This window comes from Calonectris borealis, chromosome 2 (genome assembly GCF_964195595.1).
Source record: "Calonectris borealis chromosome 2, bCalBor7.hap1.2, whole genome shotgun sequence".
Classification (NCBI taxonomy): Eukaryota; Metazoa; Chordata; class Aves; order Procellariiformes; family Procellariidae; genus Calonectris; species Calonectris borealis.
Window position 1 is genome coordinate 56,901,489 of NC_134313.1, and position 25,999 is coordinate 56,927,487.

Here is a 25,999-nt window from a genome sequence, read left to right on the forward strand (position 1 = left end):
ACCCTGTTGACCCAGGCCCCAACCTGTGGGTTGACTTCTGAGCTTGATCTTGGACCTGATCACTGTGGACCTGCTTGGTGATCAATGAACATGATCTTAATCCTGCAGATTTGTCTTCCTGGCTTCATCTCAGACCTGCCTCATCACCATGAACTTGCCTGATGATCTGGAGCGTTGGTTGAATCTAGTCATGCTCTCCCGGCCTGCCCTGCTGTGGTGGGTTGACCCTGGCTGGACACCAGGTGCCCACCCCCCTCCTCAGCTGGACAGGGGAGAGAAAATATAACGAAAGGCTCATGGGTCGAGATAAGGACAGGGAGAGATCACTCACCAGTTACCATCATGGGCAAAATAGACTCGACTTGGGGAAAATCAGTTTATTACCAATCAAATCGGAGCAGGATAAAGAAAAATAAAACGAAATCTTAGAACACCTTCCCCCCACCCCTCCCTTCTCCCCGGGCTCAACGTCACTCCCGATTTCTCTACCTCCCCTCCCTGAGCGGCGCAGGGAGATGGGGAATGGGGGCTGTGGTCAGTTCATCACACATTGTCAGTGCAGCTCCTTCCTCCTCAGGGGGAGGACTCCTCACACTCTTCCACTGCTCCAGCATGGGATCCTTCCCACGGGGTGCAGTCCTTCAGGAACAGACTGCTCCAGTGTGGGTCCCCCACGGGGTCACAAGTCCTGCCAGAAGACCTGCTCCAGCGTGGGCTCCTCTCTCCATGGGTCCACAGGTCCTGCCAGGAGCCTGCTCCAGAGCGGGCTTCCCACGGGGTCACAGCCTCCTTTGGGTGCATCCACCTGCTCCAGCATGGGGTCCTCCACGGGCTGCAGGTGGATATCTGCTCCACCGTGGACCTCCATGGGCTGCAGGGGCACAGCCTGCCTCACCAGGGTCTTCACCAGGGGCTGCAGGGGAATCTCTGCTCCGGCACCTGGAGCACCTCCTCCCCTCGTTCTTCACTGACCTTGGTGTCTGCAGGGTTTTCTCTCACACGTTCTCACTCCTCTCTCCGGCTGCAATTGCTCAGCAACTTTTTCCTTTCTAAAATACGTTATCCCAGAGGCACTACCACCGTCGCTGATGGGCTCGGCCTTGGCCAGCGGCGGGTCCATCTTGGAGCCGGCTGGCATTGGCTCTATTGTACATGGGGGAAGCTTCTAGCAGCTTCTCACAGAAGCCACCCCTGTAGCCCCGCCGCTACCAAAACCTTGCCACGCAAACCCAATACACCTGCTTACCTTGCTGGGACTGGTGGATCAGACCCTGGCCCCTCTCCTGCTGGGAGGTGCTGCTGCACTCAGCTCCTGGCTCCCCACCCCTCAGGGAGCAGCTGGCCCTTTCTGCTCCCTTTCAGAAAGTTCAAGTTTGAAGAGGCCTGCTTCTCACATATACTATACAGCAATAAAATATTTCCAAGAGTAGAGTTAAAAGCCACGATGGTTTTAAATCTTTGTAGATTGTTAAACACAATAGATTTCTAATAAAATATTGATGATCAGAAGACAAGACAGGATTTGGCTTGCAGACATCAAAATGCATCAAACACAACCTGGTATGAGGTACATGTTCTTCCTTGTCCATACAAATCACGTGGGTGGGTAGAAGGAGACTATGTTGATCATGGAATCAAAAACTTTGCTTCCAGCAGAAGAGACAGCATTGCACATAGAGTTAAATTTTTTACGAGTTTACAAGCTTCTACCTGCCTAGGCTACGCTCTGCCTTATCCGTCTTATTATAGCAAAGTGTGAGATTATGAAACAGATATTCTTCCACAATGCAGCTATTTGTTCTTGGGTTTGAACCAGCAGTAACCATCTCCGTACAGGGCCATCTGTTGCTCTTTGCTCCCCGCCTGACATTCAGATCCTAAAGGTCCCCCACTGTTTTCCTTGAATACTTCAGACCTTTTTCTCACTTTTATTTCAACAACTTCTGATTAAAGATTGTTTCTTTCTAGTCTTCTAAATACTTTTTTTTCAAAGATATGGATGTGTTTTCTCTTTCAAGTCCCAGCCATGGTTTAATATCATGGCCAGGAGTGACCATGTAGAATTTCCTCAGTTATCATCAAAAATTTTTTTTTTAACAAATGGAAACAAAGAGGACTTTGGTTTTTATTACCACCAAACTTCAGAATGATCAGGTGAATAAGGCAAGGTGTCCTTGGTACAAAATGGATCGTTATCCTTGCTTGCACAAACCATTACCAGTATCAAAACAAACAAACAAAAAAAAGCAGGCCGTCATATTACACATGACAGTATCTGATAGGGAGCAGCCACAGTTGTGATTAGTGCATCTCAGTGCCAAATGAATGATCAGGGATCAATTCCAGTGCTAGCAAACCCCAGCAGCAATAAGCAGGAAAGATGATGAGCTTCTGCTGAAGATGGAACATTTTGTATGCAGTAACTTTTGCAGCTGGTTTAGATTGACCTTAGATTCCAAGGAGTTCTCTGTTGTTTCTCGGAGACAGTGAAAGACGGGGTATGTGGTGGACGTGATCTTTTAAGGACACTACTATGTCCTCACCCTACCCCTCAAAAAAAAAAAAAAAAAGGGTCACACCTGACTTTTTGAATAAACACTAGAAGATTTATGCTGAAGACTACATTTATCACTGAAATAGCTCCTCAGCAACAAATGAAACCTTTACAGCATTTATGGATATAGATACATTAAATGTTATGAAATAGAATATAATTGAATATAATGTCATCAAGAAATCCTGGCACATAGATAAGCACACTTTTTTTTTCTTTTTGAAGCTTTTGACAAAAAATCAGCAGTGAAAAGGTGAAGAGTACCAGTAAAGATCTGGCTTAGAAGATAAAGCTACCTAAAGATAAGTGAACATTGGCAAAGGAGATGATGTTGCTTTGTATTTAAGAGGAAAGAGTAACAAACTTTTAAGTTTGGCATATTCTCCCTCAACCTACAGAGATGATGTGATTTTTCTTGAGTGGTCCTCCTGACCACTCTGGAATTTCACTGTAGCAGAGAAGTAGCTTTGATAAAAACAGAGAATTGAAATTATTGTCCTTCTTCTAACAAAGCACATCTTACTTTTGCTGATTAGCTGTACTTAACTAAGAAATTCTGCGCGCCCTGTGAAGAAAATTACTGTTTCATATTTAAACAGTAGTGACATTGAAACACTCATGAAGTTTTGTCTGTCTGAGCTTTACAACAGGATGGAGAGGGCTAGTGAAAAATCGTTTTTGTCTGACTACTCTGTCGTGCAAAAAATAGCTTTGAGCTGAGAGAGTGATGTTATCTGCTACTGATCCAAAAGATCAGGTGACAGCCCTGCAGCCCACATTCTTGGCCATTTAATCAGCATTGTCACGGGTCAAAAAAAGGCAGGATGTTTGGGCCTTCCTCCAATATTTGAATACGAGTCTTCACTTTTCTATTTGTGCTGTAACATGAGCAGGAGAGTGTTCCTGCTTCGTATCATTATAGGAAGGGTGACTTCATGCTACAGATTATGCAGGATGGCCTTGATGTCTTATGGAATTTGAGATATGTTTATTTGTTCTTGTGCCAGTAATATAGAATGAATAGCACTGTGAATATCATTAGCGCCTTAAAGGAAAGGTAACAGCTAAATAGATAAACACAATATGTATGTAATTGTTAAACATATATGCATGCCTATCCTAAGAACTTTTCCTTGTCATTGGTCAAGTACTTCTGTTTCCACATTATGGTAAGTATTCGGACCTCAGACCTCTCTAACCAGTAATACTCACAGTTCTCTCTCAGTTTGGAATTTTCAAAAATCATTTGTCAGAAGTAGCTCAGCGCTCTGGAATATTGGAAATGGATCTGCAAGAGAATGATTAGCAGGGAGAGGGCAGCTGAGCCAGTCAAGTTTGTGTAATAAACAGTGTAATTACTCATAATTTATCATCAGGTTGTTTAATTTTCCCCCAGCGAGATATATACAAATTCCGTATTTAAAAATAAAACAAAAACTTTGCAATGAAGGCTGGTTGCGTGCATTTCCTATTGATGTACATTAGAATCTAGAAAATAGTTATGACAACTTCCAGATTATTTTTTCTCCTTATTCCACGTCTTACTGTCTCATTCTTTGACTCCTTTCAGCCGGAGTAATTATATTTGTGGTATTTGTGATCTTCTATGTTCCTAAGCTGAAGTGTGCGTATGTAGGGAACTGTAATCAGGTATTTCTTTGAGGTGATCCAGTTCAAGAACAGATGCAAAGAATCCGTTTGTCAGTAAGAAACAATCAGCAAAGTAGAGTGGGTTTTTTTTTGCAGATGCTTCCAATCCCCTTTCCAGCCACAGCTTAGCCCTTAATGAACTCTCTTGAAGGCATTCTTGGAATCAAATCCCTAGTGAACCTGTGGTTTTTGTCTAGTGTTTTCTTGATGCTCTAGTTCTTTTTTGTAGTGTTTCTGGACTGTTTTCATACACGCTCCAGTACTAAAACTCAGTGAAACACAGCTAACAATTCCTGATCAGCCACACATGACCCGTGTTTTCTATTGTTCTTGTTGGTTTAGCTGTTCCCCGGAGCTTAACCATTTCTTAGATTTACTGTAATTAAAGCAGAATGGTTATGTCTCTGAAGGTCAAGCACTTTAGCCTTACTCCTACTACAACTGTGAGCAAACACTCTTACATGCTCTTCTGTAATCCACAGAACTCGGTGACTTTCTACCTCATCTTCACTAAGCTAACACTAGGTAGCCGTGGATATAGGCATAGAGTTTTCGATTCGCTGTAACAAAGACGGGGCTGAGAATTAACATTACATGTCGGAACATGATACTTTACCACACTGTGTCAGGGTTGACATTGGCTGATCAGAGATACAATTTTATGGGTGTCTGGACATTTTAACCTAGAGAGAAGTCATCATGAGCATAAGCACCGATTTAACTGTTCATTTCTGGATTTTTAGTGACAGATCTTCCAGAAGACACATTTTAAAGTTAAATTTACTGTAAGTTAAATTACTTACGAGACTTCTTGAAGGTTTTTTTAACAGTTTTGTAGTTACAAAGGTAACACTTTCATGAGTAGCTATAGTTTCTAATTTTCAGAAGCTATAACTGCAGCTTTTATAGAACATAAAATTTGCATAAATTATACACCCAGGAAAAAATTGTGAAATAAAAAAAATTAGAATTTTTATTGCAGCATACCCCAAGGTTATCAAAACTTTGTGGAATTAAGGTAACTTTTTTCGGGGAGAAGACTGGGAAGTTCCAGGCAAATAATAAACGAAGAGAATGCGAATTGAAAAGAAGTCTGACGTCAGGAAACACAACAATTAATGCTATTCTGCCCCCTTGCGTTAACTTTTGAGGTAGCTGCCTTACCCCCACACATCAAAAAGTTCATGTCCCTTCGTGAAGATTGCATCACATAACAAATGGATCAGCAAAAACATAAATAGAGCAGTGTCCTGACAACAGCATGGTTGGGCGATCACTAGAAACAAACGATGTCTGCCTAAGTTTGAAGACCATGTATTATATGTTAAAATAATACAAAATATGCACAAATCATTAATAAATTGTAACTCGCACTACCATACAGGGGATGGGTGGAGTTAAGACTTCAGTTGAAACGAGAGTGAAGCCGGCTAACTATATATGACAGTAGCATAGAAAACAGAGGACCTGTGCTGGAGAAAAATGAGAACTTAGAACCTGAGCTCTTATATTTGTGCTTGCCAGCTCAAACCCTTAATTGCAGCATTCTCTAGATTCTTGTTTTTACCGTTTTATTTGCAACCCCCAGGGAATAAATAGGCATTAAATTTGGCCTTGAAATAAAAAGAAAGCTTTCACTGAAAGTGATAGCCAACAAAAACATTTCCACCTCTAGAAGCCCAATTTGGAAAGAACTGGTTTAAAACCAATAAACACATCCTTGCAGTGTCTTGGACACCAGGAGCCAAAGCCCCAAATTGAAAAAGATTGTCAAGCAGCTGTATTTCATACACGACGTAGAGATAAATGCCAGAAGTCGCCGACTGGGAATAATGAAAGGTAACTGCCATTTTAACGTGATTTTTCTTCCACCATTCACTGTCGAACCCTGCCAATTCATGACGTCATTCTTCGCTCACAGGAGTAAAAGCTGCGACCCTGCTTTGAGCCGGGGGGCCGGACTGGGCGATCTCCGGAGGTCCCTTCCCGCCTCCCGCCCTTCCCAGCCGCCCCTCCAGGCTCCGGAGGGGCGAAGGGTGGCTGTAACCGAGGTCTGGGCAAGGCGCTGAAGTTTTACTAGCAGCACACGAATCAGAAGCAGTTGATTTACGCCACAGTGCCGCTCGCCAGCCCGGAGAACCCCATTTACATCTTAATTTCCTTTTAGTATCAGCCTTCCGCTGTGAGGGCAGGGCTCTTAGGCTTGAGGTTTTCGCGGAAGACTGAGTAGTGGCCTCGAACTAGTTCTTCCGACAGACTCCAGATTGTCTGTAAAAACAAAACAAAACGCTTATGAGAAGCCAGCGCTTTCCCCCGCTCTTCTATTTACCCTTCCCTCTCCCGGTGCCCCGGAGCAGCGCCAGAGCGGCGGGGCGGAGGCGCGGGTAGAGCGAGGCCGCTGCCCCAGGGCCGGGCTGCTCGGTCCTTCCCGCAGGGCCCCGTCCCGGCGGGACAGGTAGCCGCGGCGGCCCCAAATACACCGGCTGCAGCTTTCGCCGGGGCCGGCCCGCGGCAAAGTTACCGAGACGCTTGGTTGAGATTTTTCTTCATTCTTTTTTTTTCGGTTCCTCCTTCTCTCCCCCGCTGTCCGGGAACTTTCGACATCGTCCTGCCAGGCACGGAGCCACCTCCTCTGCAAACAAAGCCGCTCTCGGGGCAGCGGGGGGGGGGGGGGGGGGGGGCGGCGGGAGGGAGACCCGAGCGCTTCGCCTCCGCAGGCGACGGCCGTCACCGAAATCCTGTCAGCGGCGCCCCGCCGCTGCGAGCCCGCGCCGCCTCGCCCTCTAGCGGGGGAGAGCGGCGGCGCCGGCGGCTGGGCGTGACTTTCCGCGCTCCCTTTAGCCTGCCTGCCTGCCGGGGGGAACCGCGAGTCAGTCAGGGAGCCGAGCTAAGCCGGGACTACCGGCGGCGCCGGGCGAAGAGACTCCGGGATTAAGGGTGCCCCCCCCGGGGCACCGGGGGAGGCGAGCGGTGCCGGAAGGCGTGGGGCGTCCGCGCGGGGAAGCGGCGCGGCCCCGGGGGCGAGGGCAGCGGCGCGGCCGGAGGAAGGCAGGCAGCCCCCGGCCACTTCGCACCCCTCTTTCCCTGCCCTTAAAAGCGAAGAGAAGGGCGAGGAGGGGAAAACAGCCCGCGGGGCACCAAGTGGGGGAGTCCGGCTCCCCCCTCCCCGCCTGCCCCACTGACTGGAGGGGGGCGAGAGGGACGCCTCCTACTTTGGCAAACACTTTGGCACTTTGCTGGATCCGGAGCAGGAAGGGGTGGAAATATGGGGAAAGTTGGAACTTGCCTGGTTACTTTGGCTGGACTTCTGCTGGCGGCGGGAGCGCAGACGTTCACAGGTAAGGAGCCGCCTCGCCTGCCCCGGGGCCGGGCAGCGCTCCCGCGGGCGGGGGCGGCGGAGGGGCGAGGCGGGCGGCGCTGCCATTTCGGAGTCGGTTGGGTTTTGGGTTGGATGTTTTTTTTTGTTTTTCTTCTCTCCCCCCCCCCCGTCCCCCCCCCGTCCCCCTGGCGGGGCTGACACTTGGGAGCGGCTGCGTACATGGAGGGGGGGAAGGTGTCCGGCGGCGGCGGGATGCCGTTAGGTTTACAGCCCCGTGCCCCGACGGCAAGGGCGCTGAGGGGAAGGGCGAGAGGCTGGAGGGGCTCGGGCGGCCGGAGGGCAGGGGCTGGAGGGACGGGCGGGACTCGGGCTGGCTCTGGCGTTTCTCCGCCGCCGACTTCCCGAAAGTTTCCCGCTGCCCCGGTGCGGGAGGCGGAGGGGCGAGGTGAGCCGCTGCCGGGCCCCCGCCGCCCTCGCCTCCGGTGCTCCGCCCGGCGACGGAGCTGGCGACGGGCAAGGAAAACTTGCGGTGCTCCCCGGAGGGGCCGGCGGGTGCCCCGCCGCCCTGTCTGCCTGCTTGGCCCCGCCGGTTCCTCCTCGCTCGCCCCCAGAGCTCCCCGCCGTTCGCGCTGCCCGTAGGTGCGGCTGTGAAACGCCGGCAGAGCCGGAGGTAGAGCCCTGGCCCCTCGTTTTCTGCAGCCCCCAAAATCGTCACCTCGGAGGGCAGGGCAGAAGCTGCCCGCGTCTGCGGGGAGTCGGGATTCACATCCAGCGAAGAGCCCGGCAAAGTGCTCCATCAACAGCGTTTTTCTGTTCCCTGAAGTCCAAGACCTGCAGATGGTTATCTTGGTCTCGAGTCCTCTGCCTGCACCCCTGTCCTATTTATATGTTGAAGGAACCCATAATTTTAGACAGAAATTTGGATTGTGAAATAGTTCTGTGTGCTTCACTGCAAAGAGTAACTTCAGACTTTTTTTTGTTTGTTTTGTTCCCAACATGAAGTGAGTGCAACTGAAAAGCACGTTAAATTGAAGACATCTGGTCTTCAGTTCATGCGAAGTGTGCTTTGATCTGGTGGGAAGCAGTACTTTTGACTTTCCTTGTTGCTCAGACTGCAGAATAGTTTATATTTTGTACATTACACGTTGCTTCTATGCAGCACGGTAGCTAAACCAAGTTTTATGGCTAGGAATTGGTGGTTTGTTTTAAAACTTTTTTTAAAATTAAAAATTCTGGTTTTATGTTAGGGTCCAGGGACCTTTTGCATACGTAGCTGTATCTCCCCTCATTTCTCTACAGCATTTTTACTGCAGATGAGACAGAAGATCCCTGAGCAGAAAAATGTTTTGTACCGAGGTGATCTATAACAATGATGAAATCTTTTCCAAACACTCATGTTAGGATGAAGCTATGCTCTGTAGTGAATTATGGAACTGAACTCATGTATATTAGCCCTGTAACTCATTAATATTGGAAGTCTAGTGTCCAGACTTCAGTGAGAGCTCTCGCTTTATTAAGATAAATCCATAACTCATTGCTGACCTGTGTGAACTGCCTTACTTCTTGTTTAAAGTTAAGCTGGGGCAACTCTTCTTGTCCTGGATATTTAAATGACTTGTGCCTGCGATATGCTGATACTATACCAGGGTCAGCATTTAACTGCTGTTCATGTTGCTGAAGAACAGCCCCACATTAGTGTTGGATTTGTATCTATTGTATTCATTTCCATTGCCGCACACTGTGGAAGGAACTGTGATATAAACCACAAACAATTCACAGATGACTTGTGCATGCAGTTATTCACAAGGTGTGATTCCAACCCTTCCGAAGTACTGAATAACAGAGGCTGCAATTTACACACTTCAGTGAGATTGTGAGGGATGTCACGGGGTGCAGAATCTGGCCTGCTTTCTCGCCGTATGCGTGTATATGTATGTTAAATATTGAATGTAAAGATTATTTGTGAAGATGCACGTACAGATTTTTTTTTAGTATTGATTCTTGGCACTCAGAACAAAATTGATGAAATTTCCATTTTTGTACTTTACCATTTGAAGTGCATGCCTGGGACTAATTTTTGCTTGGGGGAAAAAATTGCTTTTGTTAAAAGCTTGATGCATCAGTGTCATGGAAATTAAATTACAGAAAAATCGGTCCTTGAGTTGGGTAGTTATCTTTTGTAACAGCTGTCCCTTGTTGCAGACGGGAGTTATATGACTAACCTATTAAAAGTTTAAAAACAAACAAAGAAAAAACTCCACACATGTTCTAAGCAAAGAATAGCAGTGGGTGAGTTAAGTAATCTTTGGCATTTGTAGTTCCATTTTTATTTTTACCCTTTTCTAAAATGACTGGTTTGTTTTACAGAGATTGGTTCTAACATTACAGTCAGCTATTGTTTTATTTGGGTTTCTTATTTAGAAAATAATCTTACTGAAAGATCAGATCTTGGCTTTTTAAGGCCTGGAAGCTTTCAAGTAATCTTTTGAAAGCAGCTTAACAGTTAATAACAATGAGATTAAAGAATTTAAAATTCTGGATTCATCAGTTCAAGAAGCAAATGGTCTCAAGAATTTGAATTCAAGAGATGTTACTGAAAACATTGTCTTAAATGGACAATGCTGCTTATCTTAAGTTTTCAGAAGTAGCTGAGGTCTTTTTGCAAGAGTAGGTTTGGGTGGTTTTTTTTTTTTTTTAGTTTCTTTCTGAGAAACTAGCACACCTAATTTAGCTGTTTTTGTTTATAATTTTAACATAAATGTTATTAAGTAGTCCCATGCAAAGACTGAATGCTAATATTACAAAAGTTCCTGAAGTGTGGTGTTCCTGTCATACAAAATGCCACCTGACTCTACCATGTTCCTTTGTCCATCTCCTTGGTAGATTATTCAGGCTAGGGAAAGCAGTCCATTCCTGTAAGGGATTTAGGTCAAACATAGAGGTGCAGAAAGTTAGAAGGGACATTGTAAGCCTAAATATTAGGTTTTATATAAAATGAAGGGTCTGGATGAGATGAGTTCTGTCAAATACCAAAATGGGGAACTGAAATTGAAGGCGAGGAGATGTGTAATAGAACTCAGAAATTGTGTTTTTATGAAGGCATCATGTTCAGATAGATGTAAATTTGCACACAGCCTGAATTCCGAAATTGGTGCTTCTTGCTTATAACCTGAATCTGACCAGGGAGGGCTATTATTAGGCTGTTATATTCTCTTCCGCTATGGAAAGCGACAAGGTTATATATTGACACACTGTCTCTATGGTACTGGTTTTAAAAGTTGTAGTTTTTCTCCGAGAAGGCTTGAGTCCTAGTGCAGTGAGAGAGATACAGATGGACAGAAGGACTGACTAAAAGTGCTTGTAGGAGGCCATTCATAATGAACTTTGCACCAGGACTAGTGGAAATTATGAGAAGAAGAACAGGAGGAAGAGTGCTGTACAAAAATTGAAAATTACTTTTCCTGGTGACTAGTAAAGGTTTTGCATAGAGAATAGTAGTGCTTAAGCTATTTCATGGATCAAAAATACAAAAACTTGTATTCTGAATAAATGATGTGTTATATTAATCTATTTCATTTTTGGGTGTAGGCACTCTAAAAACGAGAATCACATTTTCCAAAAACAGATGTAAGGAAGAAGTTTGACACGCTGAAGTTGAAACTTACTGTGATGATGTTGATGTTTGGTGACTGCAGAGAGGGAAGATTAAAAGAAAGAATATAGGTTAAGTCTTCATAGGTCCTATCCCAGACGAAATGAAGCTCCCTATAATTAGAGCAATGTATAGAAAATGAAAAGTTTCTGGTATAGTTAACTGCGTTTAAAGAGATTTCTCAGGGTGTTCAGGATCTCTGTTTGGAAGTCTTTAATAGCTATTCTGATCACTTTACCAGCAAAGAGCTCCAAGTGTGGTTATATCGCATTTTAACAAATTCTGCTTTTGCTGGCATTGCTTATTCCACCTGCTTTCCTTCCTCTCCACCCATCCATCAAGTCTGTATTCCTGCACTTCCTAAGGGGAGTAACATATGCTAGTGAAAATGCAGTTTTATTAGCGGCTGACACAGTTGTCAGCTCATCAGCAAAACTATTCCAGTTAAAGTTCATAGCGTGGACTTGGCCTCGCTAAACAGTGAGAGCTGTGGGGGAAGATTCTCAAACCAAACTTCTCGCTGTCAGGTGAATAGGTGAATGACTTGATTTGTGTTTTACACCCAAGAGTATTCATATTCAAAATAGTCCAGCAAATAAATGGAAGCATGTTGAAGAATCAGCTTCTAAATATGTCTTTTTTTTTTTTTTAACTTTTGACAGTTAGAAGCAGATGAAATAAAGTTTGTGTTCCCCTGTAAACTGGGATGTACTTTAGAATGCTTCAGGTAAAAATGAGAGTCTGGGCTTTGGGAGTGGCACAGTTTGTCAAAAAAGAAACCGTGTGGTGGGTATGTGGGTTGAATTTTTAAATTTATTTTACTTATCTATTCTGGTCTTCTTCTGGTGTCAAAAGTTAGTAAGGAAACCTCATCAGAAATTAAAAATAAACCCCACAAAATATTACAAGGACTTAATAACACTGGGGAAAAAAATCCTGTGATGTTTATTTGGTCTCACGATTTAGCGGTCGTCGGAATCCATGAGGAAAACAAATCACAGTGTACTGAAACAATATAGCAGCATATAATTTATGGAAAAATAATATATTTAGTGCTCACAGAAGTTGCTAGATTGACAGCTAGAGAGACCAAATCCTCAGGCAAATCACAAAACATGTTAGGATAGAGCGAGTAAGGTTCTGAACTCCATCTCGCTAATGTCATTTGAGTCTGACCTGAAAAAACGTGGAGGTGGTTTATTTTTCATGTGCGCTCGCTCATACACTGAGATGGTCAGCGAATGTGTCAGACAGCCTAGCTGCCAGCGACCAGGTCGGTTTTACACCTTACTGCTGAGACAGTCGGGTCAGTTTGCATCGTTAGATTCACCTAGGGGAAGATAATAGGTGTAGACTCGGTAGAACCAAGTCCAGTGATGTTGTGGGGTCAGGACCTGTGAACTGATCCTGTATTTCACATGTTGCAACTTTATGCGAAAGGAAATGCCATTCGAGAGGGAGATCTCTTGTGTTTAAAGCTCGTTAGTATCACTGTCAGGCGCTTATTTGAGGTAGCTACATCACTAAGTTTTAAAGATGTTTCCCCAGAAAATGACATGCATTTATGGACCTTTCAGCTCACATCTACGACTCTTGTGTAAAGAAGTAGTTCTGAAAATTTTCCCAGGAATAAATTGTTTGTTGATGTGTGAATGCAGCTGAATTATCTGCTCAATTTCTGTAGAAAAAATTGAGAGGTCCTTTTTATTTCATTTGATTTTGCTGATAACTTCCAGATCTGTATTTCTGATTTAATGTATAACGTTATCAATGTATTAAAAAGGATTTCAAAAAATCAAAACCAATTTGGAGCCTATGGTCATATATTTAGGAAAAAAAAAGTCTAGCAATAAATTTTACTGTGTCACTTTATTCACCCCACTATGTTCACATACTTCCTTCTGATTTTTGTAGTGTCTTCATGAGTTTTGCCTGCTGTGATCTGCTGCTGATCACTAGGTGTAGCTGCATCTCCAAATCCACTTTTCTAAGTATAGAAAGATGAAGGACTGTAAACTGGGCTTTATGAAAATGTAGGTGTATTTGGAGCTGGGGAGGTGTGAAAAATACATGATGGATTTTTGTGACCTAGAGAATTTTAATCCATTGGTGGCTTGTTTGCACCAATTTGATTATACAACAAATGAACTTTTGATTACTTGTGAAAAGGCTGATTTCAGTATCAGTGTTAGTATTCAACAGAAGGATGAATGAATGCTCTAATATAATAAAAGTACATAATAAAATGCATGAAATTACAAAGGAATTGTCAGTTAACTTTCCTAGTGGTTTAAATGCAAGGGTAATTGCCACAGAGATCTGATAAGGTTATATCTTAACAATCTTGATGGATCCTTATCTTAAAGAAAAGGTTAAGTGTTGTGTGAGTATTTTGTCTTCTCCCAACCTATTAAGAAGCTTTCTGTTCCATTCAAAATAATTATTTTCAGAAATGATGATGCTGTCAGTGGAATTCTGTACTGATGTTGGAATAATGTGTTGTGTTGGTTTTTCAGCCATGTGACCTCCATTAATGTTACGTGGAGGTGCAGAGGGCAAGTCCCCACATATGCTCTAAAAATGAAGGAAGGACATTCTTATGCCCAGATTTCCGAGAGTTATAAAGGTGAAAATAAAGATGTGTTTATGCCTCTAATAGATACTCACGCTCAGTAGCTGCAGGGAATAGGAAAGCAGTGTCTCAGCCAGAAGTGTCTGACTCTGCAGTGACCCTTTGCCACATGAGGAGCGATGGTAGGAAACAAAGTAATGACCACGTTTGTTCAGACGAAACCACGGCAGGAGGAAGGCGTTCTGAAAACAGGTTAGAATTAGGGTGGTTGGGGGGAAAGGTGGGAAGGAAGGCATACCATTTTCTGGAAGTCTAAGAGATGAACCTTCCTGGAAGAGATGTTCTAGAAAAAAACCTGAAGTCCTAAAGGAAGCTAAATTACATCTGGAAAACATAAATGGATTTATAATTATTCACATTTTCTTATTTTTGTCATCTTAGTTTTGAACACGTTTGTCTAATAATATATTCAAGGCTCAAATATGTCTTCTGACAGCTTTACATAGCAATAGTTGATTATCTTTACACATATGATTAAGTGTAATGATGTTAGCGAATCTTTAATTTTTTTCTGTGGAATGGTGTAAAACAACATTTTGCTTGTAAGTGTGTTTGTTTTCCCCCTCCTCCCCATGTGTAATCTGCCCTAATTTAGAGAGCGGTAAGTTTTGGTTACAGTAGGGTTTTTTGAGGGGTAGATTGGCTTCCCCCCCGCCTTTTTTTTTTTTTTTTTTAATCTTCTTCAATGTTAAGCTATTATAAATATCTTTTACAGCACTGTTTTGTTAGTCACAAGAAATGCATTTTTGCTTTGGAATAACTAACAGCTAATTACCTCTTTCATCACTTTAGCTATTCATGAATGAAATAGAGCATCACATGCCTGAATTAGAGCAGATTTTTTTGTTGTTTTTTTTTGTTGGGGGGGCGGGGAGGTTGAGGTTTACAGCACAGTTATTTTGGGTAAGTTTTCAGAAAGATTGTGCTTTATTACCTTGAATCCTATTGCCTCTTTTATCCTTAACTCTAAAATCAAATATTGTTTAGACTCTTTATTTTTGAGAGTAATATACTGGATAGAGTACTTTTGTCTGCGACCCTTTGTTTTAATTCTGTAGTGGATAAAGGTAGGCTGATTAGATGAAAGAACTGTTTAGTTGTGCTGATGAGATTCTAACATAAGATTGAGGAGGATATTACAGGAGTTTCTGTGCACTTTCAGGTAGATGGATAGTGAGCCAGTAATGTCTTCAGGTTTTCATAATGGAGTTGTTCTTACTGGTAAATGAATAGAGGGGCTTTTACATTTGTTTTTCTGGTGAATATAGACTAGACTGAGTAAATAATTTCCATCCGTGACATATGCACTTCTATACTTGTGTATATGCTTGTTATGTATGCACTAGTTTGTATGTCTGTGTCTTAAAAAGTTGATTAGTTATTACCCTTTAGCAGACTCGCATTTTTCATGGTGTAATCGCAGCAGAGGTGGTTGCAGGGGGGGTTGTATTTTTTTCCCCCTCTTTTTCTTCTCCCTCTGAGGTCAAACAATTCCTTATTTTGGGAGCTGATGCTTAGTAATTCTAGTATCGCTGATACAGTAATTTATGACCAAAAAATGGTCATCTACATGCACATCTTAAAGTTTTCGTTACCAAGTCTACACAGTTTCTGAGGGTATGTAGAGAAAACAGATCTCCAGTTCTGAAAAAAAGAATATTACCAGGTGATATCTCAAGCAGAGGCTGAGATTTCCTAATCGCTACCTGCATAGAAATGTATACATTGTCTGCTACCTGCGTAGAAACTCCTGTTCGTCTCACTTCTGCTATTTTCATGTTCATGGCTTTTTCCTGTTTTAACAAACAGTTCAGCTAACAGTTGAAAACAAACATGTAAGTCAATTGCTGTCTCAATGAATTGTGTTAGGCCCCAGATCGGACATAACTCTCCTCTCTGTAGTTGTTTGGTATAGTTGCTGTCTCTTCTTATGTGATTTGTATATTTGTTTCATTTGAAAGGAAAAATTTCATTTTTGCCTATTTCCTCTTCTGTCCTTCTAGTCCAATGCTTCCTAACAGCTCTACAGCCTGATCAGAGTGTGCTCACAGGCTTGGTAGAAACTTGCGAGGAAATAGGTTTGTTTTAAGGTTTGACACTGTTTGCATATCTGTGTAGGACTATATATGTAATCTATTGTAATTACTGTGATGTTTCTATCAACCAGTATAATTCAGGATCAACAGTGTTCTGATGATTACAATTTTTGGAAGTTATTTACTATTTTGATAGTGTAAGATCTCTTTTACTTAACTGTTTTAAGATGTGTCATATAATCTTAACCAGGAAATGATTTCCTCTCAGTGGAACTTTCTGAGCCTGGAGATTTTTCTGGTTCCACATCGGGATGACATAGCCTAACATGAATCATACCACTGGAGCACAGCATGAAAAAGACAGATATATATTTTAACTCCTGTTGCAATAGTCAGTTGCTTAGTGATCAGAACTCCTACATAGGTGTGGGAGACTCGGATTTAAGTCTGTGCTCTGGCATTTGACTGTGACATGGGTGAGGATCTTCATGGTCAGGCTTTTCTGTTCTTTTTGTGGTTTTTGTTTAGTTTTCACCAGTAGGATTTTTTTCATCGTTGAGAAATCTGCTAAATTTCCATTTAAAAAAAAAAAAAAAAGAAAAAAGGAAGGTGACAATTCAGAACCCCCCAACGTATTTAGAGAAAATCTACAGCAGTCACTTGTCACCACCTGTAACTTCAGTCTTCCCTAGAAACTCAGCAATGTGCTTAAATACTGTCACACGTTTAGGAGATAGACAGCTGTGGACATTTCCAGGAACCACAGTACTTGGTGGGGTAGTTCTTATGTTAATGACTGAGAATCGCTATAGCCTTTTTTCCTTTAATGTTACCTTTTCTGAATTCTGCAGAGTAGATGAAGATTATTTTACAAAGCACTGCATTCAACACTTTAATATAAGCACTTTACATAACACATCACTTAAGCTGTTTTTCTTTTTAACTTCTGCAGAGACAGCTATTACTGAAGTAATTTCTCAGTTATGTAAGATAAATTGTTGTCCGAGTAATAATTTTAAGGCGCGGTGCAGTTGATGCCCTCTTTACTGTGTGTGAGAGATGTCATCTTGATTCAGTCCTAGCTTAGGAGAAAACCTTTGCAAGCAACTTTATAAATATGAAAGCAACCTTTTGGGGTTAGGTCTGTGAGTGTCATGGGAAACCAACAAGCCCAAAACACAGTTAAAGTTAATATTTATTTAAAACCTTAGGGGTTGAAAATGCAAAATGGAAGCCTGTGTATTGCCCAACATCACTACCTTCTGTTTATAAAGACAGCAAAGCACATGGATTGAAGACCACATATAAAGTTCATAAGGTGTGTTTTATTTATTTTTACTTTAAGGATTGTTGTTAGAATTGCCTACATAAATCTAGGCTAGTAAGGGTTTTATGTGAATTAGCCTAGCATTTTCATTTGGGGATTTGGAAAACACTGGGGTTTGACTGTTTTATTTATTTAAGTGTTTGAGACAAGGACACGCCCTTTAGAGCAAATATGCATTGAAATTGTGTAGGGCCCAGGAGCCCAAGACTAGTTGAAATACACTCTTGACAAATAAAAAATTGGCTTCTGCAGCAGCCGTGCAGCAACAGCAGACGTGGATTGGGGTTTTTAAATGAGTCTCGCCGAAGCTTCAGAGCTGGATCTTCACATGTACAATTGCTTAACAGAAAGTCAGTTTGTCCACTAGAATCTGTTACTTTGCATCCTGAATATTGGAGAGCCACAAAAAGGTGTCAACATAAAAAGCCTTAAAATGTTCTTCAAGCTGTACCCCAGTATCTAGCATAAGATTATCCATGCAGGGAAATGACGTGGAAATAAGCCCTGAAGAATAATATTCTTCAGCTACTTTTGTTCTATTTTCAACCATAGACAAACATACTGCCGTGCTTGTGGGTTGATTCACTGGCAGATCCATTGCTGGATGTGCACTTCAGCCTTACTCACCTGTACCTTCCTTTGTCATAGAGTGGACTTGGAGTCTTGAAGTGCAGATAGTAATTTTGAGTTGGGAGAAGGGGTGAAGCCTTAGGTATTGCATATGTTCAGACTGAGAAGTTCAGATAAAGACTGACTGGGCTTGGTCTAGCTGTATCGCCAAGGTTGCTTGAAGGGGAATTAGGGAACATAAACTGTGCATGCATTGCCTGCTGCTTTTGAAATTCTTTCTCTGATTTCTACAAAGAAACAGATACGGTCTTTGGAAGTCTAAATTCTTATTTTGGAAGATACCTGTTATGACTCAGTGATGAATGGAAATAGAAAGCAGCTGTGGACTCATTCTGGCATCAGCCAGGAACTACTTTGGAGGTTTTGGTTACATGCGATGGGTTCCAGTTTACGCTTGTATTTTGAAAGTTATTGCTTGGCTGTCAGTTCTGTTGTGTTCATTGCAAAAATGGAGTCAGTTTCTGATGTGTAGCCCAAACTTAAAGGCTTGGTAATTAAAACTGCCTGTATTTTTTAAGATCTCAATTTAAAAAATGAATATAAACTCGCGGCTTTCTGAATTGGTCCACAGTAAATCTGCCTCAGTGAAGTAGTATCTGACGGGCTCGTTTGCTTCAAATCACTGCTCATAGTGGGTGGACCACAGGAGTTTTGCAAACCACAGTTTGGGAACCACTCACTCGCTGTGAGTGAGAAATTGCACTTTTCCAGAACTGGCTCTGTTAAAAGTCTTCACAAACTGCAGAGTGCCATGCTGGATTTGCAGTAGTGAAAGATTAATTCTGGCTTGTGTGCCAGAATTAGATGATGGGTATTTCTGGACCTTTGGGAGCAGAACTGCAAAAAAATCAGATCTGTGTGCTTGAAACTGGCATTGAGCAAATATGTGACATTCACTAGTAGCCCCATTCACATGATTTCAGTGCTTTGACTTTACACAGTGGTCTAGCAATAAAAGAAAGAGTTGGCCAATTAATTATAGTAATCTGCTAGAGCTGTGTACTCTGGAATTTTGTGCAGAAGAAGAGGGAGGGTTCTTACTTGCTCGCAGTTCTGTCTAAAACTGCACTTTAGTACCATCTATTCCACAGCAAATAACATATATATTTTAAAAAGCTGTTAACCACCAGGCCACCTTTAAGAATATATTGCTTACCTGCCACCTCCTGTGCTCTCTCCACCTCCTTTTCTCTGTTCGTGTCTGCTCCTTATCACCATGTTCCACAAATCACAAATCGTTTGTGCCTTCCTCTGCCGCCTCCATCCTTTGGGCAGCTGTGACTGAGCTGAGAAGAGAGCTGAGACTGGAGGCTGTAGCTCTATTTTAGGATATCCTGTGGTGCCATGGGCCACTCTCTTGCCCTTACAGTTTGGAGATCTATGTGCGCATTTTGAGAGAGCCCCAGAGCCTCTGGGGGGGCTATGGCAGAAACTTGGGGATACAATTCCTGACTGCCTGAGTATTATTCATAACTAGTTAGGTTTTTTGCTTTTTTTTTTTCCTGAGACAGATAAGATCAAAATGGTCCTATGCATGTGCTAACACACATGCCAGCAAAGCATGTGCTTATGAGTAAGCACTGTAAGAGAGTGAAGTTCGAGTCTTACTTTGCACTGAGTGCAGTCACACTGAACGCTTGATAGAAACAGCAGGCAGTGCAGTGGGAAATGAGATACTGTGGCCAGATCTAGATTTCAGACCAGATGGACGTTATTTGTAATATTATTTGGGTGTGAATGGTTTTTACTAGAGTGTGAAGTAAACTGATGGAGATTTTTTGTTTGTTTATTTGTTTTTCAAGCTAAAATACTGGCACTATTTATACAAACACAAGCTCAAAACCTAAAGATTAATACAGTCAGTTTTGGGCGTATTATGAAAGTAATTACAAAAGGTTCCTGTTGACACAGTAATTGCAAGTAAATCAGGTGTTGACACAAGCCAGCATGAACACACCAATATCAGCATTTTGTAGAAATGTAGTTACACGTATAGTTTTTTGGAAATTGGAACAGCACTTTCCGGACACAGCAATTGAAAATTTAGTCCTTGGTAATAAGTAGAGTGCTTTTTGCCTACTTAGCCTGCCTTTGAAAATTCATCTGGAATATTTTTTCTGTGTGGACGAAGTGCCATTAAGTAGTATGCTAGAGGTATCAGCCCCTTCCTAAATCTTTTCAGCACTGTTTATGGGGAGAAGATGATGCAGAATCTCGTATTACATACATCTGCTTCCTTTCTTAATAGATATAGAATAAACATTGTATGCAAAGATTTAGAAAATGGTTGCTTCTTTATCCAAATCCTGCAGTTAAATGTTGTATAATATTTATACCTTGGGTTAACCTGTGTTTTGTCCATGCTGACATGTTAATTTTGGCCCTTGTTTTTATGTGCACTTCTAATGCATATAAATGCATATGCAGTGTATTCTGTTCTATTGGTACATATTTTTACCAGTTAGAATTATGCTTTAAGATGAGCTGGAAAGTTCCCACTCTGTACTTACAGTGCAAATTACTAGCAATATTCCTATTGATGAAAGTTCAATATATGAGCAGGATGCTCACATCATCCTGCACAATGCAATATATGTTCTCTGGTGCGGAAGCAGAAGTGGTCTATTAAAGCATTCAAGTTCCACTCCATATTGAGAGCAGAAGATTCTTTCTTAATCCTCATATGGCTGATGTCTCTGCTGGAGTGTTAATAGATAGTCTAATTTGTGAGCTAAATTACTAATTGTATTATGAGTCTAAACCTTATTAAGCCTTTTGTGTAGAATTAGATCACAGAGCTTTGGGAAGCTGAATGCTGGTTGGGTTCTGTCTCCTGTAATGACAGGAGCAAGTTTTACTGGTGTCTTTTCTTCAGAGCTGCATAGCTCTGAGACTGCAACTGATTTCTTTTGCTGCCTTCTACAGTATCGACAGAATCCTAAGTTTGAAGAGCAGGGTGACTTTGAGAGTAGTTGAAGATTTCCAAGCAGGGTCTCAGTTATCTGAAAGCAGTAAGCAGTAAAAGTTTGTGTTTAGCTGAGGTGAGGCCATGATTGGGAATATAAAAGGGTTACTCCACATACTGTGTGGAGGTTCAGCTATGTGTGAATTGTTGAAATCATGCAAAAGCTTTAAAATGACTGCAATTATATAACAGGATAATGAGTTTGGTAGAGGTATATTCCTGTAAGAGTTCAGATAGGTGAACTCTTAACTTCAACAAATCACTTGAGTTGGATTTTTATTTCCAAAGATGTTCACTACCCACCCAGAGATGGAGGATACTTCCCCTATCGCTCAGCTGCGCTGCTAGATTTCATGAGCCCTCCTCATCTGTTTCTGTGCAAATCTAGCTGGGTCAACCGAGACTATTTTCAGAGGTGGTTCGTGCTCCCTACTCTGACTTTGCACTGGAGTCAGCCTGCTAATGCAGCCCGGGTGGAGATGGAGCTGATTGCCTCCAGCGGTGGATCAGTAATAAACAAACAAAGTGGGACTTAATGGATTTTGACATCACTTGCAATAAATTTTTATGTTGATGTGGAAGTTGGCTGTGAACTATTGCACTTTTGATACAGGAATATTGCACCCATGGTAATTCATTTTCTTTAAGAGAAAATATTTGCAGCTGCTCCATACATTTTCCAGTGTATACATGAGATAGAATTGCAATGGTATTAAGTTTTACTCTATACGCTTTATACGCAACAGCATTCTAAGCTGTTGTGAGAAACTATTCTTATTTTACACCTGCAGCGATCAGGGCCCTGTATGTACTTAAGGGCTTTGCTTTTTACTGTCGTAAATTAATGCCATTTGAAATGCATGGACCATAAATGAAAATAATGGGATATATAGCTTGTGTCACATCATCTTATATTTTTAGAGCTTTTTCTATCTCTGCATCAGATTTAGTAATATACTTTGTAGAGTATGTTAATAAAAAATTCAGTGTCTGTCCTGAGAGAGAAAATTCAGAGGCTTCTGCATTGTTCTGTTCCATGTGCATTGGTTCTCTCAGCCTACACGCTGTGTATTTATTTTATTACTGCGAGTAGAGCAGCCAAAAGTCATTGCCAAGAGCTAATTGTCTTCAGGTGTGTCTGTAGAGGCCTGTATTTGTTAGGGGTTTCTCTGTAGCTCCCAAATTGATTATCATGCTTATTAAAGTATTTTGGTAGATGAATAGTTTTTGAGAGAGTTTTTGTACGTTTTACAAAAAAATTCTAACATTTACTTATTCAAATGCAGTATATCTTGAGATCAAAGCACTACATTCTAAATTTTTGCTGAAGGGGGCCAATCATGCTGAAACTCACAATTTACCTTATCTACCTTTTGGTAACAAATGCAACTCGCACTGGCTTAGATTTGCAGATGAAATAATTTTGGGATCCAGGCGTGACTAGGAATGTAATGATTGTACCAAATCAGGCTACTGCTTCTGTAGAAGAGAATAATGCAGGTCATTGAGGCACATACTTTGTAAGAAAGCCTGAATTAATGTTAGAAACCTTACAGGTCTAACCTGATATCCTGGGAGGCACTAAAGCAATAATGCTGTGTATGTATTTAAAAAGGCAAGTGAATTTCTGTGTGCCCATCCTGAGAGCTCGAGTCCCTTCTAAGAAAGGATTTCACACATGCAGCCCCTGCACCCCCAGCCTTGCTTTCTGTCAGGTAAAGCACAGGTGGATGTTATCCAGGAAACTGGTTATCTTGCTGTTCCCTTGTGTTGACACTGGTTTGTAGGCTGACCCGGCAGATGGTGGTTCTGATTGACTTAGGTGTGTCTTAGCAGGAAAGGACAGGCTAGGCTGCCAAGACCCTCTATAGCCACATCCCTGCCCACTTGCTGTCTTTTCCTCCATCTCTAGACTCTGTGCTTAAAAAGTACTTTATGAAGTATGTCTTTCTACTCTGATTTTTGTTAAATAGTATTGGTAATTTTCTTAGTCTGGCCTTGATTGGTTTTATTTATTTGTGGGGTTTGTTTGGTTTTGGATTTTTCTCATAGGAATGAGAAGTGGTAACTGAACATCGGTAGCATTCCCATGGTTGTTTTCTTTGTGCTCTTTTTGTACAAGAGGCCGGGTTTCCATAGAAAATGGGAAGAGCGAATTAGAAGGGTCAGTGTTATTTCACATCACCATTAAGTACAGGTGACTTTTACTGGAGGTAGTACAAGAGAAAACAGAGCATTGAGTCATGCTTTGTATCTTTCAGGGGTGGTAGCACTGTGTGTAACAGCTTCCTTTTCAACTGCAACTACTGATTTAAACAAATAATTAAGTGGCCTGTTAATTGATTTCGGAGAACTTCCATGCCTGAATGTATTGCTATACTATTCCTGGATATGGAGAATGGAATATGGATCTCCTGTCTTCAGATGGTAGCATTTTGAGTTTTTATATTCTCTTTGGTGCTCTTCAAAGCATTTCAGACATGATGCCTGATCTGATAATAATCTGATAAGGAGGTGCGAAAAAGTACCTCCACTGAAGTTTTTGCTGCTGTTTTTCAACTTCCTGAGGCTGGGAGGGAAGTAGGTTCTAGTAAATAGCAGGGGGCCATGAGAGCTGCGGGTATGGAGTGGCTGGGGAGTTTGGTGGTCACGAGGGTCTCTGTATATTTCTACATCTGTGCTCCATGTGACGACTTTATCTACTTAATGAACTGGGATAGAAATAAAATTTCAGAATATGAGTTTTAGTAAATATACCCTTTTGAACCCTCAACACAAGTGGCTGATGATGTTGGGAGAGTACATCAGAGGTAGAGCACTTCCATAACAAGGAATCATAGTTTTAACAAAATTTGTCCTGAACTCAGTACCCATGTGCCCATTTGGATTACACCCTAGTCTAGAACTGGTCCATGTCATTAATCTTAATCAGGATGGTCCCACCTTGGTACCATAGAGCCTGGACTTAAGTTTTGAGATCTTTTTTGGGCAAAAGTTGCTCTATCCACAACCTGTTCTCTCTTTTTACAGCGCATCCACTCCAGCAAAGCTTACTTCTTCCTACTACTGCTCTATAGCAAGAGTTGAGTTTATGTTCCTTCCTCCCCTCTTTTCATACCTGCCTCCTTTCTACATCTGTTCCTTCAGTGGTGGGAGCAGCACAGTTGTCTGGTTTGGATTGTAGGGATCTGGGAAGAGGGAGACTTAAAGAGGGTGCTTAAAGAGCAAATTATCTGTCCCCTGTTAGGTTGTGCCCATCCAGAGGGTGATGGCGTACCGGTGATGCAAGTCAGGAATGAATAGTTGGGGCGTTGAATAAGTTGTGTGCTTTTTTTTTCCTTTTTTTTTCCCTGTAAATAAAGTTTTACGATTATGAGGGAGGGGATGGGAGGACAGTTGTAAGATAACTACCTGCTTTACAGTGCTAATTATGGTATATATTACATATTAATAGGGAATTTTCTGTTGCCACGGACGGAATCTCCCAGTGGGAGGTACAGAAGAAAGCTGTTTCAGAAGCAGAGAGCTATGGAGAAACCTGGCTCCGCTCTTGTGCATGGCAGCATGGGAGTTGGTATTGTTTGTTGAAGCTGGGAGGGCTGCTCTGACAAACCTTGAAGCATTGCATCTTTGCCATAGAAGAAGCTAGTGCTGTACTGGCTCAGGGGGAACTAAGCTTTGAGCTCGGGAATTTGTTCTAGAAGTTTTCCAGGGATTGCTACCACTGTCACTGCGTGAAATGTAGGGACAGTTTGTGCATGGACATGAAGCTTTATAAAAGCGTTGCAAACGAAGAGCTTTTCAAGGTACATTTAGTTGCAGTGCTTTTCTGCTTAGACTTGCTTATGATCTCCTGTATTGCATTTATGCTGTGGGAGTTTGAGAGCTGTGGCCTTGGTGTTTATTCCTAAAGGAGGGAACTCTTGTATATTTTTAAAAAAAAAAAGGGAAGAAAAAAGCATAACTGTGTGGTTGTTAAGTTAAATGAATTTTAAAGCTGGTGAGAAGAGGCATTCAGAGATGAGAATGCTTGGGGGGAGAAATGAAAGCACATTGAAGCTGTTTCCCCTTGAGGGCTTTAGGCAGGATTGAGAAGAAGTGGTGCATACTGAAGCCTTGTTTATAGTCTTTCACTTACTGTTAATAAAACAGGGATGTTCTAAAAGGTTTCCATAATTAAAATGCAGTCCTTGAGTATAGTGCATTTTCAGAGTGGTCTAAAGCCCTGCTGCCTCTCAGACTGCTTAAATCATTATTTATAAAAAATGCTGCAGTGGACTTAGTGTTTTGAAGTTGTTTTCAATCAGAATGATGCTAGAAATGTTGGGTATTGAATAAATGAAAATAGAACTTATGGGGAAGCTGATAAGTGTACAAATTGACTGGTTAGTAACTAATTACCAGTACAGAGATTGTTTTTGCCTTGTCTTTTTTTTCTTAATTGGCTGAATATTAATAAATCTGGTTTATTTCTGGAAAACAACGAGTTTTAATGGTCTGGCAGAAATTCATAATAAAAAAGCTAAAGAATTAGCATAATAAATAATTATTGCTTCCAGCGTTTTTATTGTTAAGATAATAAAATGTTAAAAAGCAAACCACTTGAGTAGAAAGTAATTGCGCTGACAAGCACCACACAGCTAGCATTCACAATAAAGTAAACCTTCCCTCAATGTCAACCTGATTTGCTATCCACATAAATGCTTCCTCACATTATGGAAATGTGCTTTTTCTATCAACAGAAAAGAATGAAACTCTAGGCATCTAATTAATCTTGTCTGACATTTGATTTCATACTCAGGTTAAAACATGAGGCAGGTGGGTCTATTCCCCCCGCCCCCCCCATGTGCATGACCACAGGCAAATCTCTCCATTAATGTCAAGCTGCATCTGTGTGTCTGTGTCTCTGCCACATGTCAGTCATTAATGCATTAGTGTTGCTTGTATTTGATTCATATGCACCAGTTTTCTTGTCTGGAGGGCTTGGTAAATGGGGAACCGCAAGGCTTCAGCTATACATCACAAGCATTTCACCTTGACCCTCCCTGTGAAGGAAGAGGGACTCTACTGTATAGGAGAAGGATTAGAAGTGGTAATTTGTAGCACAGGGAATTTCCGAGTTGGTATGATCAAGTAGAAGAAAGGAGCAAAACCGATTTGGCTTTGACATTTTTATTGATTAAGAGTGCTCTTGTTAAAGACTAAGAACTTTTAATAATGCCTAACTGTATTAC

The 25,999-nt window shown here is 41.9% G+C and overlaps 1 protein-coding gene and 1 long non-coding RNA gene across 2 annotated transcripts in view; one reads left to right on the top strand and one right to left on the bottom strand.

Moving 5' to 3' along the window:
- Positions 1-5,151: 5,151 nt before the first annotated feature.
- Positions 5,152-6,947, bottom strand: LOC142078209 (uncharacterized). The gene is made up of 2 exons (XR_012672154.1): positions 6,726-6,947; positions 5,152-6,472 (listed from the first exon to the last, which is right to left on the bottom strand). It is a non-coding gene; the product is annotated as an uncharacterized LOC142078209 (long non-coding RNA).
- A 502-nt stretch (positions 6,948-7,449) lies between these two features.
- Positions 7,450-25,999, top strand: part of PTPRM (protein tyrosine phosphatase receptor type M) — a 500,131-nt gene continuing 481,581 nt past the window's right edge. Inside the window, exon 1 of the mRNA XM_075142059.1 lies at positions 7,450-7,542. Coding sequence (XP_074998160.1) covers positions 7,470-7,542 — 73 coding nt within the window. The 5' untranslated portion in view covers positions 7,450-7,469. The remainder of the gene's footprint in view (positions 7,543-25,999) is intronic.